The following is a 12,458-nucleotide window of genomic DNA, read 5'->3' on the forward strand; positions in this document are numbered from 1 at the left end:
GAGCCTGGTGGGCGGGGTCGGGGCGTCGGTGGCCCCGGGCAAGAGAACCCGCAACTCCCAGCGCAGCCCCGCCCGCGGCGTCAGTCTTCTGGGCCGCCCCGCGCCTGCCTTTACGGGCCCGCCACCGACGTGCTCGCCCCCGCGCCGCGGCCGCCGTCTGTGGCCGCGCGAGCGAGCGTGCGCGTGCGTGGGGCTGCGAGCGTGCGTGCGTGCGCGCGCGCGGCGGCGGCCCCGAAAGCGGCGCTGCAGCCTGGGGCGGCTCGGCTGAGGCGGCTCCTCCCCGCTCTCGCTCCCGCTCCCGCGGCCCGCGGCTCGCTCCTGCTCCGGGCCCGCCTGCCCAGGCCGCTCCCCGGGCCCGAAGATGCCGGCCGTGTCGAAGGGGGACGGGATGCGGGGCCTGGCGGTCTTCATCTCGGACATCCGCAACTGTGAGTGGCGGGGAGCCGGACCCGGCCTGCGTGGGGTGGGGGCGCAGGCCGGGGTGAAGGGCTGGCCGGCGGGGGCCTTCGGGGGCTGGGGTCCGGGGCGCGGACCTGGCGGGCGGGAGTCCGGGGGTTGGGGGCTGGGGTCCGGGGCGCGGACCTGGCTGGCGGGGGTCCTGCGGTTGGGGGCTGGGGTCGGGGGCGCGGACCTGGCGGGCGGGGGTCCGGGGGTTGGGGGCTGGGGTCCGGGGCGCGGACCTGGCGGGCGGGGGGTGGGTGGGGAGCGAGATTAGGATTTGTCGTGGGGGCGGGGTCAGGGGTGCGGGGTCAGGGGTGCGGGGGTGAGGGCGGCGTTCCGCAGCCGCGCCGGGTCTGTGGCACCGCTGAGGGGCTTCTGGCGAAGGCGCCCCTCCCCAGCATGATGTCATCTCGAGCAGTCGGCCCGTCTTTCTAGCAATGGAGCATTTAACCCAGCGGTTTCCAAAACAGCGTGGCTTTTCCCGGGGAGTGGGACTAGCGAAACCCGCGTCTTGCCGGGGAAGCAGCTCCTTGACCTGGGTTCTGGCGGCTTATTAGGCCCTGATTAAAATGACTCGTTCCCGAGGGAATCTGGACACCGGGCGGTGGGGGGTTGGGATGGCTTAGGGGAACTGCTGCTTTGCTTGCTGTCTTCCATCAGGGACAGGGTTCTTAGCGACATGGGTCCCCTCGGAGTGGAAAAATCCACCCCAAAAAGTGCAACGGCCGGGGGGCCGGTGGGTGTACTGTTGGTCCACCGATACATTTGACTTTGGTGCGCAGAAACTCCTGTTGCTTTTCAGGTAGCTGTCCCCTTTATCTAATTAAAAAAATAGACACAAAGCCAGCTTCCTGTCTGGTTTTATTTCTTGTTTGTTATCCACCAGACGTTTGTGGATTTCAACACCTGAGGTTTCGGTATATTTTGAAGAATGCTTGTGACTTGATCTACTGGTAAATGCTGTTGTCCTGAACCCTCCCTTGATCCCGTCATCTCCTTAGACTGGGATGGAGGACCCAGACTGTGGAAGGTTAGATTTTCTGTCCCTTCCCTTTCTCTGCAAGAAATCGGTGTGGAAACACACCCTGAGGTCTGTGCTGTTACAAGTCGGGCAGTATCCTTTCTCTCTTTCTTTGCTGTGTAATGTGATTTCATAGACAGTAATATTTGTAATCGTAATGCGTCTTGGAAAGCTAAGTGTGGGTGTGCTACTGCTTCAGGAGACCCCTTGGGCCAAAGCTTAGCCGCCTTAAATTAGCCATCACATCTGTCCTTCCATTATGGAAGAAAATTGCATTGGGCAGGTCATTGAGATTGAAACCCATTTTCTTGGACAAGTGATCATCTACAAACTAGATGTGTTCTGTGCTGGGTCTGCCGCATAGTGGAGACTTGGCTGTTGACTGAGTGTAGACAGACTCTCCACCCCGCACGGTGGCGTTTGGGGCTGATCACTTGTGCGGTGCTGTCCGGTGCTCTGCAGCATCCCTGGTCTCTACCGCCTAAATGCTGCAGTTGTGATAACCAAAAATGTTTCCAGCTGTTACCCTGCAGGGCACAACCCAGCCTGAGCCCCTGGTGTAGGCCCGTGAATAAGACAGTGTCTTCCTTGACGGAGCGTCTGCAAGAAGAAGATGCGCCTAATCCCTTGGAGGGCGTGGGGGGGGCAGCTGTTTAATACGGCCCCTCCTCAGAGCCAGCTTTCCTCGCCGTCCTGTTACCCCTCATCAGCTGCGGCGCTGTCCTCTCCCCTCAGAGCAGCGTCAGCAGCTCGTGGCCCCGTGGCCTGCCCCCCCCCCCGCAGTGGAAGCCCCACGGGGTGGGGGCCACGTCTGTCTGGCCCACCACATCACTCCTCCTGGCTGGCAGTGTGGCGTGAGACGACACCCAGTGGATGAGGAGACAGCGCCCAGCTGGGGCCTGCTCTGGCTGAAGGGCATCGCGGGCCGAGGCCGGCGGGTGTGCCCACGGCAGGGAGGAGGAGCAGGTCTGGCTGGAGGTGGGATCGGACAGCGAGCCCTGGTGGGAGCTGCCCTGAGCCGAGCCCTTAGTAGTGGGGAGAGGGGTCCCTGCTGCCCCCTGCCCGGCCGGCTCTGCTTCCCTGTTGTGAGGGTGAGCCAGGTGGCCGGGTTCTGTGGGGAGAGGGCAGCCGGGGCCCTGGCCACGGAGCTCGGTCTCCTCCACTGACACGGACGGGTGGGTTTGGAGCTGAAGTATCACTGAAGCGTTTCAGCTCTAAAATCGCAGCTCCGTTTTCCCTTTCCGCGCAACGTAGTCTCTTAAATGTCCCCCTTAGCAGCGAGCTCTGCCTCGGGTTGTGCCTCACTTTGGGATCCGCTGCGGTGGACGGGCTTGGAGGGCTGCGCCTCTTTGCGCTGGTGGCAGTGATCGTGCCCCAGGATTTGAGAGGTGCCCGTGTCCTCGTGTTCCGTGGAGCTTTGTGGCTCAGGTAGAGAACCAATTCAGTGCCCCCAAAATTAACTTGGGGACTTCCCTGGTGGCACAGTGGTTAAGAACCCGCCTGCCAATGCAGGAGACACGGGTTCAGGCCCTGGTCCGGGGAGATCCCACATGCCGCGGAGCAGCTAAGCTCATGAGCCACAACTACTGAGCCTGCGCTCTAGAGCCCGCGAGCCACAACTACTGAAGCCCGCACACCTAGAGCCCATGCTCCGCAACAAGAGAAGCCACCACAGTGAGAAGCCCGCGCGTTGCAACAAAGAGTAGCCTCCGCTCACCGCAACTAGAGAAAGCCCGCGCACAGCAACGAAGACCCAATGCGCCTCCCCCAATAAAAATTAAGGTTCATTTTACTCTTGTCTGTACATTTAAAAAATGCTGACTTTTTGAAAAAATTGCTCTTCTTGCATATTTTCTTTTGCACTCTTCTGCATAATTTACATTCCTTAGAAACCGATTTAGGAAGTATGTGACGAGGCTCCTGGGAGGGATGGACCACCAGGCTGGGGGAGGAATGAAGGCTTTGGTCTGGTTGAATGTTTCTGCCAAGGCTGGTGGTTGCTGCTTCTAGGAAATACCTGTGTATTCTTCCCTGTGTTTCCCTTCTGGCTCTTCTGGAGGGGTGGGGGTGGGTCACTGCTTCTCTTACGAGACGTTGAAATGTCCTGGTGATAAGTGTTCTCATGCCACATACTCAGCATTACTTTTCTTTCCTCTTAAAATGATTTTCACTCTTTTTTTTGGCACCGACACGTGTCAGGATTTTGTAGTTGCGGAATTATTGGAAAGGCTGTCTTTGTGGGATTAAAAGGCATTTCTGGGCTTTAAAAAAATCTAATAGACCCGAGGGTAAGATTCAGGAGTGCCGTGGGAAAAGGCGTTTTGCGTTACTGTGACCAGAGAGAGGGATTCTGGCGGGAGCTCTGAGCAGGTGGGGCTCTGTGTCCCTTGAATGTCACTTGCAGGTTCCTGGGCACAAGGCCGGCCTCCCAGAGCTCAGATTTCAAAACTTCTAAGCCGCCAAGGATGGAAAGTCTTTTTGTGAGTCTGTGGCAGACTTGTCTGGCGCTGTGCTGCCACAAAGCGGTGTGGTCCCTTCCCTGTGAGCTGGCCTCCGGGACGCCCTGGGGGCCCACGGTCACATGCTGTACTTCCTCCGAAAGGCTGAGCGGTTCTGAGTTCCGGGACAAGGTGGGCCTCAGGTTTTGGATAATGGGTGGCATCTGGGCTTGTTGTGGAAATGCTGCTGGGGTTCTGAGAAATGGAGCACGCAGCCCTGGTCTCCTGAGGTGCTTGCAGACAGGCAGACAGACAGACAGACAGGGTGGGAGGTGAGTTCCCACCAGCATGTCCGTGTGTATCGAGCACCTCCTGTGCTCAGGACTCCTGCGACAGGCACGCACCCCTCCCATCCTGCCCCTCCCTCTGGTCAGCACGGGCGTTGGACACGGACGCCGCATTGGGAGCTACAATGTCCACGCCTTCTGTCAGCCTCTGGCGGCTGCAGCGCCGAGTAAGTTAAATGACTTCGCTGCCAGCTCAGCACGGTAAACGGGATGATACTCGCTGCAAAACAGAAATGAGCAATTTCCACTAGGCCACGTGACGCCTAAAATGTTGGATTACAAAACTGTATTTACTGATTTTGGCGTTTTCCCTCTTCAGAATCTTCCTGACTTTGGTATGAAGGTTGACACGTTGAAACGTGTCATTTTATTAGGAGGAGAATTGCAGGATAGGTTCCAGTGGCCATTCCCTCGTGGGCGTGGGAGCTGAGGCTGTGTGAGGAGATAAGCTCTCGCCCTCTGTGCTGGGGAGAGGGTTGTAAGGGTTCAGCCAAGGTGCGTTGAATAAAGGCCTTGTGAGGAGGAAGCGGCCCTGTTCTAAAGCGGTGCCTTGGAGACCGACTTGGGAAGAGGACCTAGAAGCGCGTGGGGATGGCGCTGTGGGGTGCCAGCAGGGGAGAGGCGAGGCCCAGCCCAGCCCCAGGCGCTGTCACTGCCCGCTGGGCACAGCCTCTGCGCGGCACCGGCAGCGGAGGAGGGCCAGGGCTCGTGACCACCTAGATGAGAGCGAGGGAAGCGGGGCCACCGAGGCTTCTGTGGGAGGCGCCGGCGGGGACGGCGGGAGACACTCAGCTGTGGGGTGGGCCCGTGGTCCGGCCCTTGCAGTTTGTGTGAGTCGGGGTGCGACGGGTTTAAGGAGGGCAGTGATGCACCTGCAGCTGCCCTGTGCCCAGGAAAGAGAGGAACCCCTATGCAGGGAGGCTGACCCCCTCTTCCCTGGCCCCGTGTAGCTCCCTTAGCCTCCTGGTACCTCAGGAAACAGGGAGTGGCTGGCTGACTGCTGGATGTGTTCATTAAGGCAGAAACTTCTGGCCAGTGGTTTGGGTCAGATCCTGATTCTGTCCCTTTTTCTTTTCCACTTTTGCAAATTGTGGCCCTAGACAGCCTGGAGTCTTCATTTTGCCCAACATTTAAACCCAGTGAGGGAATGCCCTGGCAGTCCGGTGCTTTCACTGACGAGGGCCCGGATTTGAGCCCTGGTCGGGGAACTAAGATCCTGCAAGCCATGCAGCGCGGCCATAACAAACAAACAGACAAACAAAAACACCCCAGTGAGACTTGCAGCGGTTTTGCGTTCAGCCCTCTCCTTGTATTTGGGATGTTTCCCGTGTGCGGTTCTTTCCACCTGCCCCCATCTGCAGGATTGCTTAAAAGTGTGGAGACCAGAATCCGAATTGGGTTGCTTGGCTTGTATTTTGCATTGCAAGGTCTGTTTTTTCCTTTAAAATCCTTTCTGACGGCAGCAGAAGGGTGACGTGAGGATTAGTTATTTAGTGTACTTAGAGCACCTTGAGCTCCTTAGGGCGGGCCCTGCTGTGGGGATTTGTGTTTTGCTTTTTCTGTGGCCGGCCTGCCTTTGTGTGATGGGGTTGAGAGGGCAGTTATGTGTTTCTATTGCCGTTTGAACAGCATTGAAAAAGGGCACTATGTTGATGTTGAATAGTGTTTTAAAGCACAGTAGGAAAATTAGAGCAAGAAAATGAGTATTTTGGAATACTTTTGGATTGCATTTATTGCTATTGAAAAATACAGTTCAGTAGCTGTTTTTGGGGGGGAGGGAGTCTTGTACAGTACAACCAGATCAGAACCTTTTGAACCTCACTGTGCCTGTGAGAGCGAGTCTCCTGGGATGGAGCGCGTGCTGACTTGGGCCAAGTGGTCTGCATAAGCCCTCCTTCCCTGGAGCACATTTCTCACAGCCTCAGGGACTTCTGTCAGTTAGCTTGCAGCTTCTGTTCAGTTCATTCCCCGGGCTCAAACTGCCGTCGCCTCATTACTTTACTACAGTTTGAGTCGTCCTTGCCTGGAGTAGCACAGCCAGCTTTCCCAGCACTGAGAACGTGGAGGAAGAGGGAGGTGGGAGGGTGATTGTCTGAGGGTCCGTTGGTGCTGAGTCGTTCAGTTCCCGAGGCTTGGCTTTTCTGAGGTTGTCGTCCATGGGGTGGGGCCGTAGGTCCCTTGCGTCTATGGCTTCCTGAACTGTCTTACGGGAAAGCTGGTCACAGAGGGAGGAGATGCTCTTTTGTTGGAGCTGATGTCTGTCTGATGTGCATTCTCTGATGTAGCATTTGCTGTAGATCTAATATAAATCTGCTTTTTAAGTAGCCAAGGAAACACTGTTTTTCATATTATGTTCTTGTTGTTTTGCTATAATTTTGATACAACCCCAAGAGTGAAGGGTGTTTTGAAGGTGTGTATTTCAAAATTTATTTCTTTATTTTTCTGGATTCTATTTTTTGACATAATTGTTTAATTCATTCATTCATTTGAGAAATCTTTTGGGTACCCATTGTGTGCTGGCATTATTCTAGGTACCGGGGATTCAGTGCTTAACCAAATGGACAAAATCCCTGTACTTTCAGAAACTTAAATTCTTGTGAGAGTAGACAGACAGAATAAATGACAACATGGGTTTTTCTCGTTTACTTTGTCCGCTCTCACAAGAATGTGCGTTCTAGCCTCCTGTGCCCGTCTCCTCACTTCAGTGACACCTCTGGGCTCCATTTGGGTCCCCTGTCCCTAGGCAGTGAGCCGGGCAGTCGTAAGGCTCCTCTTGTTTGTTTCCTGACTCTCAGTGACCGCTGTTTTCCATAGTCTGTTGTCCAGTGTCTGAAAACTATTGTTTCATATAATTTTGTTCAAGTTTTTAGTTGCCTAAGGTGGGAGGGTAAATCCTATCCCTGTTTCTGGCCAGTAGGTTTTGGGGAGTTAGACAGCCAAGACGAATTCAGAGGCAAGGTCTGAGCTAGAGGTAAGACTACAGCTGCATTGTTTACAGGTGGCTTTTGATACCAGGAGACTGGGAAGCCGACCCGGGAAGCTGACCGAGGGGGTGGAAATATCACAAGCACTTTACCTTTGTTTACACATCTGATCTTCATGATGATACTGTATAGCAGGCACTAAGTTCCTTCCTGTTTCATGGAGGAGGGAGCCGAGGCCCAGGAGCCCAAGGCCCTGTCTCTGGAGTGGTTGAGCGAGGACCCAGACCCAAGCTGCTGGGCTCCAGGTCTTTCCTCTGAACCACAGTGCTGGGCCAGCTCTCCAGGCGGATGGCCAGAGCTCCCGACGTGCCAGCCCTAAGCAGCTGGGCAGCCTGGGCCAGTGAGGAGGGCTGGTCAGGGTCAGGTGGGCCACAGGAGAGGACTGAGCAGGGCTGAGCCCGGCTGGGTGGTTTACAAGAGAAGAATTGGGAAACGAGAGTCTCAGCTCTCTTGGAGCTTTGCTGCAAAGAGGTGGTGACGCAGAGGGTAGAGGGCAGGTTGGCCCCTGTTGCTGCCCTGACACTGGAGCATGCTTTTAGCAGCGTTCAGCAGCACCCCTGTAACAACTCGTGTTCTGCGCATCAGAAGTGGGCACGGCCTGGCAGCAGGGTGCTCTGCCTGTCTCCCAGGCTGAAACCAGGGTCCCTTCTGGAGACTGGGTGACGCTGCTTCCACTTGGTCCCACGCGCCTTCTCCCGCGGCCCCTCCCCGGACCCCTCAGGGGAGGCCCTCTCCAGATTTGGATCTCCCTGACCTCTCCCTCCAGGCAGGGAGAGCCTCCGCTCCGAGGGCTCTTGCGAGTAGACTGGGCTGCTTGCATGACCCGGGTCGTTCCCCAGCCTTAGTGACATCTGCAGAGTTCCTTTTGCCCTGGAAGGTAGCTCACGGGATCCTAGTATTGGGGTGTGGGTGTCTTTGGGGGGCATTCTTCCTATCACAGTGGGGTCAGGAACGCTTTTTTAAGATTAATTCATTTGCTCAGCAAATTACTGGGTTCCTATTTTACACAGTGAGCAAAAAAAACCAGATAAGAGTGCTCCCATGTGGGTTACGTTCTAGTGAGGTAGACATTATAAATAAGTATAATGTACAGTGCATCACATACTATATTAAGGGGAAAATAAAAGGGGGTTGCAATTCAGATAGGGAAGCTGGGGGTCAGGTGTCCCTGGAGTGCTGGTGGGCAGGTGGGGAGGCCACAGGGGCTGGACTTCAGAGCCGGGGGACAGGGAGAGGTGCATGGTGGGGATCTCGGAGCCGGTTAGGAGAACTCTGGCTTTCACCCTGTGTGACAGGCCGAGCCAGTGCAGGGTGAGCAGAGGCGGGACTTACCTCTGGGGAGAACTCCTGACTTCTGTGTTGAGAAGAGCAGGGGAGACCTGTTAGGAGGCTCTGAACCAGGCAAGAAAGGTGAGGACCTGCTAGGAGGTGGGAGGTAGACCGTGTTTGTTGGCTGATGGGAATGACAAGGGCCAGGGGGAAAGTGGAGGGGCAGAGGTGCAGGGGGAGGTGGTGCTGGTGAGGGAACAGGCGCCCCAGCCACCAGTGATGGGGGAGGGAGGAGGTGTGGGAGGAGAAGCTGTGAGGGGGCCCCTGGGAAGAGCTGACAGGGCCTCCCTGGGCTTCACATGTGAGGCCAGCCCAGCAGAGCTGGGGGTGTGTCACCAGGCGCGCTCAGCTCTCCAGGCTCACCTGCCAGTTGACCATGAATTGGACTCAGCAGGGAGGGGTTTGGCCAGCAAGTGCTTAGATGGAGGAGAAGTGTCGGGGCTTGGTTTATGTGATGGGATTGAGGCTGGTAAGAGGGCGTGAGGACGGGGAGAGGGACAGAGAGAGAGTGGGTCGTAAGTCCTGGGGGCGGGGCAGTGGGGTTCAGAGTTTGCTTACCTGATGTAGTGAGCTGAAAGGACGGGCTGTGGGGTCCCTGCAGTGGAGCGTGGGGAGGGTGACGGTTGGCGCGGTGGCCCTGGCGGGGCCAGATCTTCTGAGGAGCCAAGATCAGGGCTAGTGGGTTTGGGGGTCGTTCATCTTGTAATGGCAGGGAGAGGGCTAGGGTTATAGTAGGTGCTTGGGCAGGTCTTCCGAATTATATTCATTTTTGCTATTTTCTTGTCCTCAATTAAATGTTTAAAAAAATGAAAATCAAGAATGTAGTTTAAGAAGTTTATTATAAAACACTTGACCCTCACCTCATTCCCCCATTCCTAACCTCGGAATCAGTTATTTTCATTTTTATCCATCTCTTCTAATATTTACTTTAAAAAATGTGATTATTCTAAATTACATACCATTCATGGGTGTTTTTCCCCATTTAGTCATTATTTATTAACTTCTTACTGTGGAAGATGAGGATTTAACTTAGCTAAGCTTTCCTTTTCCCAGTGTCTAGTAGGTCACAATATTTTACCTAACTAATCTGTAACATTTAATTAATGTCTGAAAATATTCTTCTTAGCTGAGAATAACGGTTTGACTCTTTCTCTAATTGAACTATATTTGATTTACAATGTTGTGTTAATTTCTGCTATACAGCAAAAGTGATTCCATCATACATATATATTCTTTTTCATATTCTTTTCCATTATGGTTTATTACAGGATATTGAATATAGTTCCCTGGGCTATACAGTAGGCCATTGGTGTTTATTCATTCTATATATAATAGTTTGTATCTGCTAATCCCAAACTCCCAGTCCATCCCTCCCCAACCCCCTGCCTCTTGGCAACCACAAGTCTGTTCTTTTTGTGACTCTGTTTCGTAAATAAGTTCATTTGTGTTGTATTTTAGGTTCCAAATATAAGTGATATCATACGGTATTTGTCGTTCTCTTTTTTTTTTTTTTTGCGGTACGCGGGCCTCTCACTGTTGTGGCCTCTCCCATTGCGGAGCACAGGCTCTGGACGCGCAGGCTCAGTGGCCATGGCTCACGGGCCCAGCTGTTCCGCGGCATGTGGGATCCTCCCGGACCGGGGCACGAACCCGTGTCCGCTGCATCGGCAGGCGGACTCTCAACCACTGCGCCACCAGGGAAGCGCTTTTCCTCGGTTTTGAAGGCATGGCTCTACTCTTAGTTCCTAGTGGTTTGAAATGTTAACATGCTGTGCCCAGGTGTGGCATTCAGTGGCTTTATTCATTCTGGTAATTCATGTCCTTCGGGTTTGGGGAAATGTTTTTGTTTTATTTCTTTGATAATTTCTTTTCACTTTCTCCTTTTTCAATAATCCTCTAATAATAGTTGAAATGTGGACCTCTTGGCTTACATTTTCTTACTCTCTTATCTCTCGTCTTCCATTTCTTTGTCTTTGTGGTATTCTGTTTTCTGTGACTCTGGCCCTTCTGAATTTTTCTTTCTCCTATCACTTTTACAATTTGAGGGCTTTCTTTTTTTTATTGAATTATAGTTGATTTACAATGTTGTGTTAGTTTCTGGTGTACAGCAAAGTGATTCAGTTATACATATATATTCTTTTTCATATTCTTCTCCAACATAGGTTATTATAAGATATTGAATATAGTTCCCTGTGCTATACAGTAGGACCTTGTTGCTTATCTATTTTGTATATAGTAGTTTGTATCTGCTAATCCCAGACTCCTAATTTATCCCCCCCCTTCCTGCCCTTCCCCTTTGGTAATTGTAAGTCTGTTCTCTACGACTGTGAGTCTGTTTTTTTTTTTGTAAATAAGTTCGTTTGTATTACATTTTAGATTCCACATACAAGTGATGCCATGTGATATTTGTCTTTCTCTGTTTGACTTACTTCGCTTAGTATGATCATCTCTAAGTCTGTCCATGTTGCTGCAAATGGCATTATTTCACTCTTTTTCATGGCTGAGTAGTATTCCACTGTATATATGTACCATATGTATATCCATACCTCTGTTGATGGACACTTAGGTTATTTCCATGTCTTGGCTATTGTAAACAGAGCTGCTATGAACATTGGGGTGCCTGTATCTTTTTGAATTAGAGTTTTCTCTGGGTATATGCCCAGGAGTATGATTGCTGGATCATGTGACAGCTGTTGTCCATAGTGGCTGCACCCATTTACATTCCCATCAGCAGTGGAAGAGGGTTCCCTTTTCTCCATATATATATATTTTTGGGCCCCACGTGCGGCATGTGGGATCTTAATTCCTCGACCTGGGGACCAGGTATTGAACCTGTGCTCCCTGCATTGGAAGTGTGGAGTCTTAACCACCGGACCGCCAGGGAAGTCCCCCTTTTCTCCACATTTTGAGGGCTTTCTCTCTCTCTTTTTTTTTTAATTGAAGTATAGTTGATTTACAATGTTGTGTTAGTTTCAGGTGTACAGCAAAGTGATTTAGTTATACATACATATATATCTATTTTTTAAAAGATTCTTTTTCTTATAGGTTATTGCAGAATATTGAGTAGAGTTCCCTGTGCCATAGAGTAGGTCCTGTTGGTTATCTATTTTGTATATAGTAGCGTGTACATGTTGAGCCCAAACTCCTAATTTATCCCTCCCTGCTCCCCCGAGGGTTTTATTATTGTCTGAGTGCTGCTTTTTTGGTGGCATCTGGTTCTTAAAGCTGTGTTTTCTTTTATTTGTAAGAATATTGATTGTTTTGGAGTTTCCTTCTCTACATAGCCTCTTTACTCTGAGTTCTTTCCCTGTAGGTCTGTTTTGGTCTCTGGCTCGTGCTGTGAGGCCATCCTGGATGCCTGGTGGTCAGTGTCTGTCCTCTCACGTGGACCAGTGTCAGCCAGCATGGGTACGGCTGTGGTGGAGGCCTCACTGTGTGGTGGTGGATGAGGGGTCTCTGTCTCACGGAGGGAAGCTGTGTGTCAGACGTATTCTTCGGAAGCAGTTCCGGGCTCCTCTCCTGCTCGGTGGGGTCAGGGAGTGTGGGGGGTCTGTCTGCCGTTGTTCTGGGTGTGGGTGTCCCACCATGCAGGGAGTCTGTCGCTCACTTGTGTTTTTCCGAGTGTGGAGCCTCACCCTAGCACGTGGTGGTGTCACCAGGCCTAGAGCTCCTGTGTTCCTGCTTTTCCAGCGAGTAGGCCTGTTGTCTTCTGCTGGGATTAGGGGTATAGGTGGCCTGGCCCTGGGGTCTGGTGGAGGGGCCTGCGGCTCCTTACATAGACTTCCAGCTCGTCTTCCTGACAGCCCCCTCCTGAGGCACCTGGCGTCAGGTTCTGTGACGGACAGGGTTTGCTTTTTACTGGTTCTCCCTCTTGCGGGCAGCCGGGTCCCAGTTTGCT

The 12,458-nt window shown here is 52.9% G+C and overlaps 1 protein-coding gene across 13 annotated transcripts in view; it reads left to right on the forward strand.

Moving 5' to 3' along the window:
• Window positions 1–237: 237 nt before the first annotated feature.
• The window catches only part of AP2A2 (adaptor related protein complex 2 subunit alpha 2), a 63,334-nt gene continuing 51,113 nt past the window's right edge, over window positions 238–12,458 (forward strand). For all 13 annotated transcript variants that reach the window (XR_009542276.1, XR_009542277.1, XR_009542275.1 and 10 more), the window contains exon 1: window positions 238–428. Coding sequence is in view for 9 of the 13 variants with exons in the window: in XM_060158159.1 (XP_060014142.1) it covers window positions 362–428 (67 nt within the window). In the remaining 4 variants the exon portion in view is untranslated. The remainder of the gene's footprint in view (window positions 429–12,458) is intronic.

Source organism: Lagenorhynchus albirostris, chromosome 9, assembly GCF_949774975.1.
Source record: "Lagenorhynchus albirostris chromosome 9, mLagAlb1.1, whole genome shotgun sequence".
Lineage (NCBI taxonomy): Eukaryota > Metazoa > Chordata > Mammalia > Artiodactyla > Delphinidae > Lagenorhynchus > Lagenorhynchus albirostris.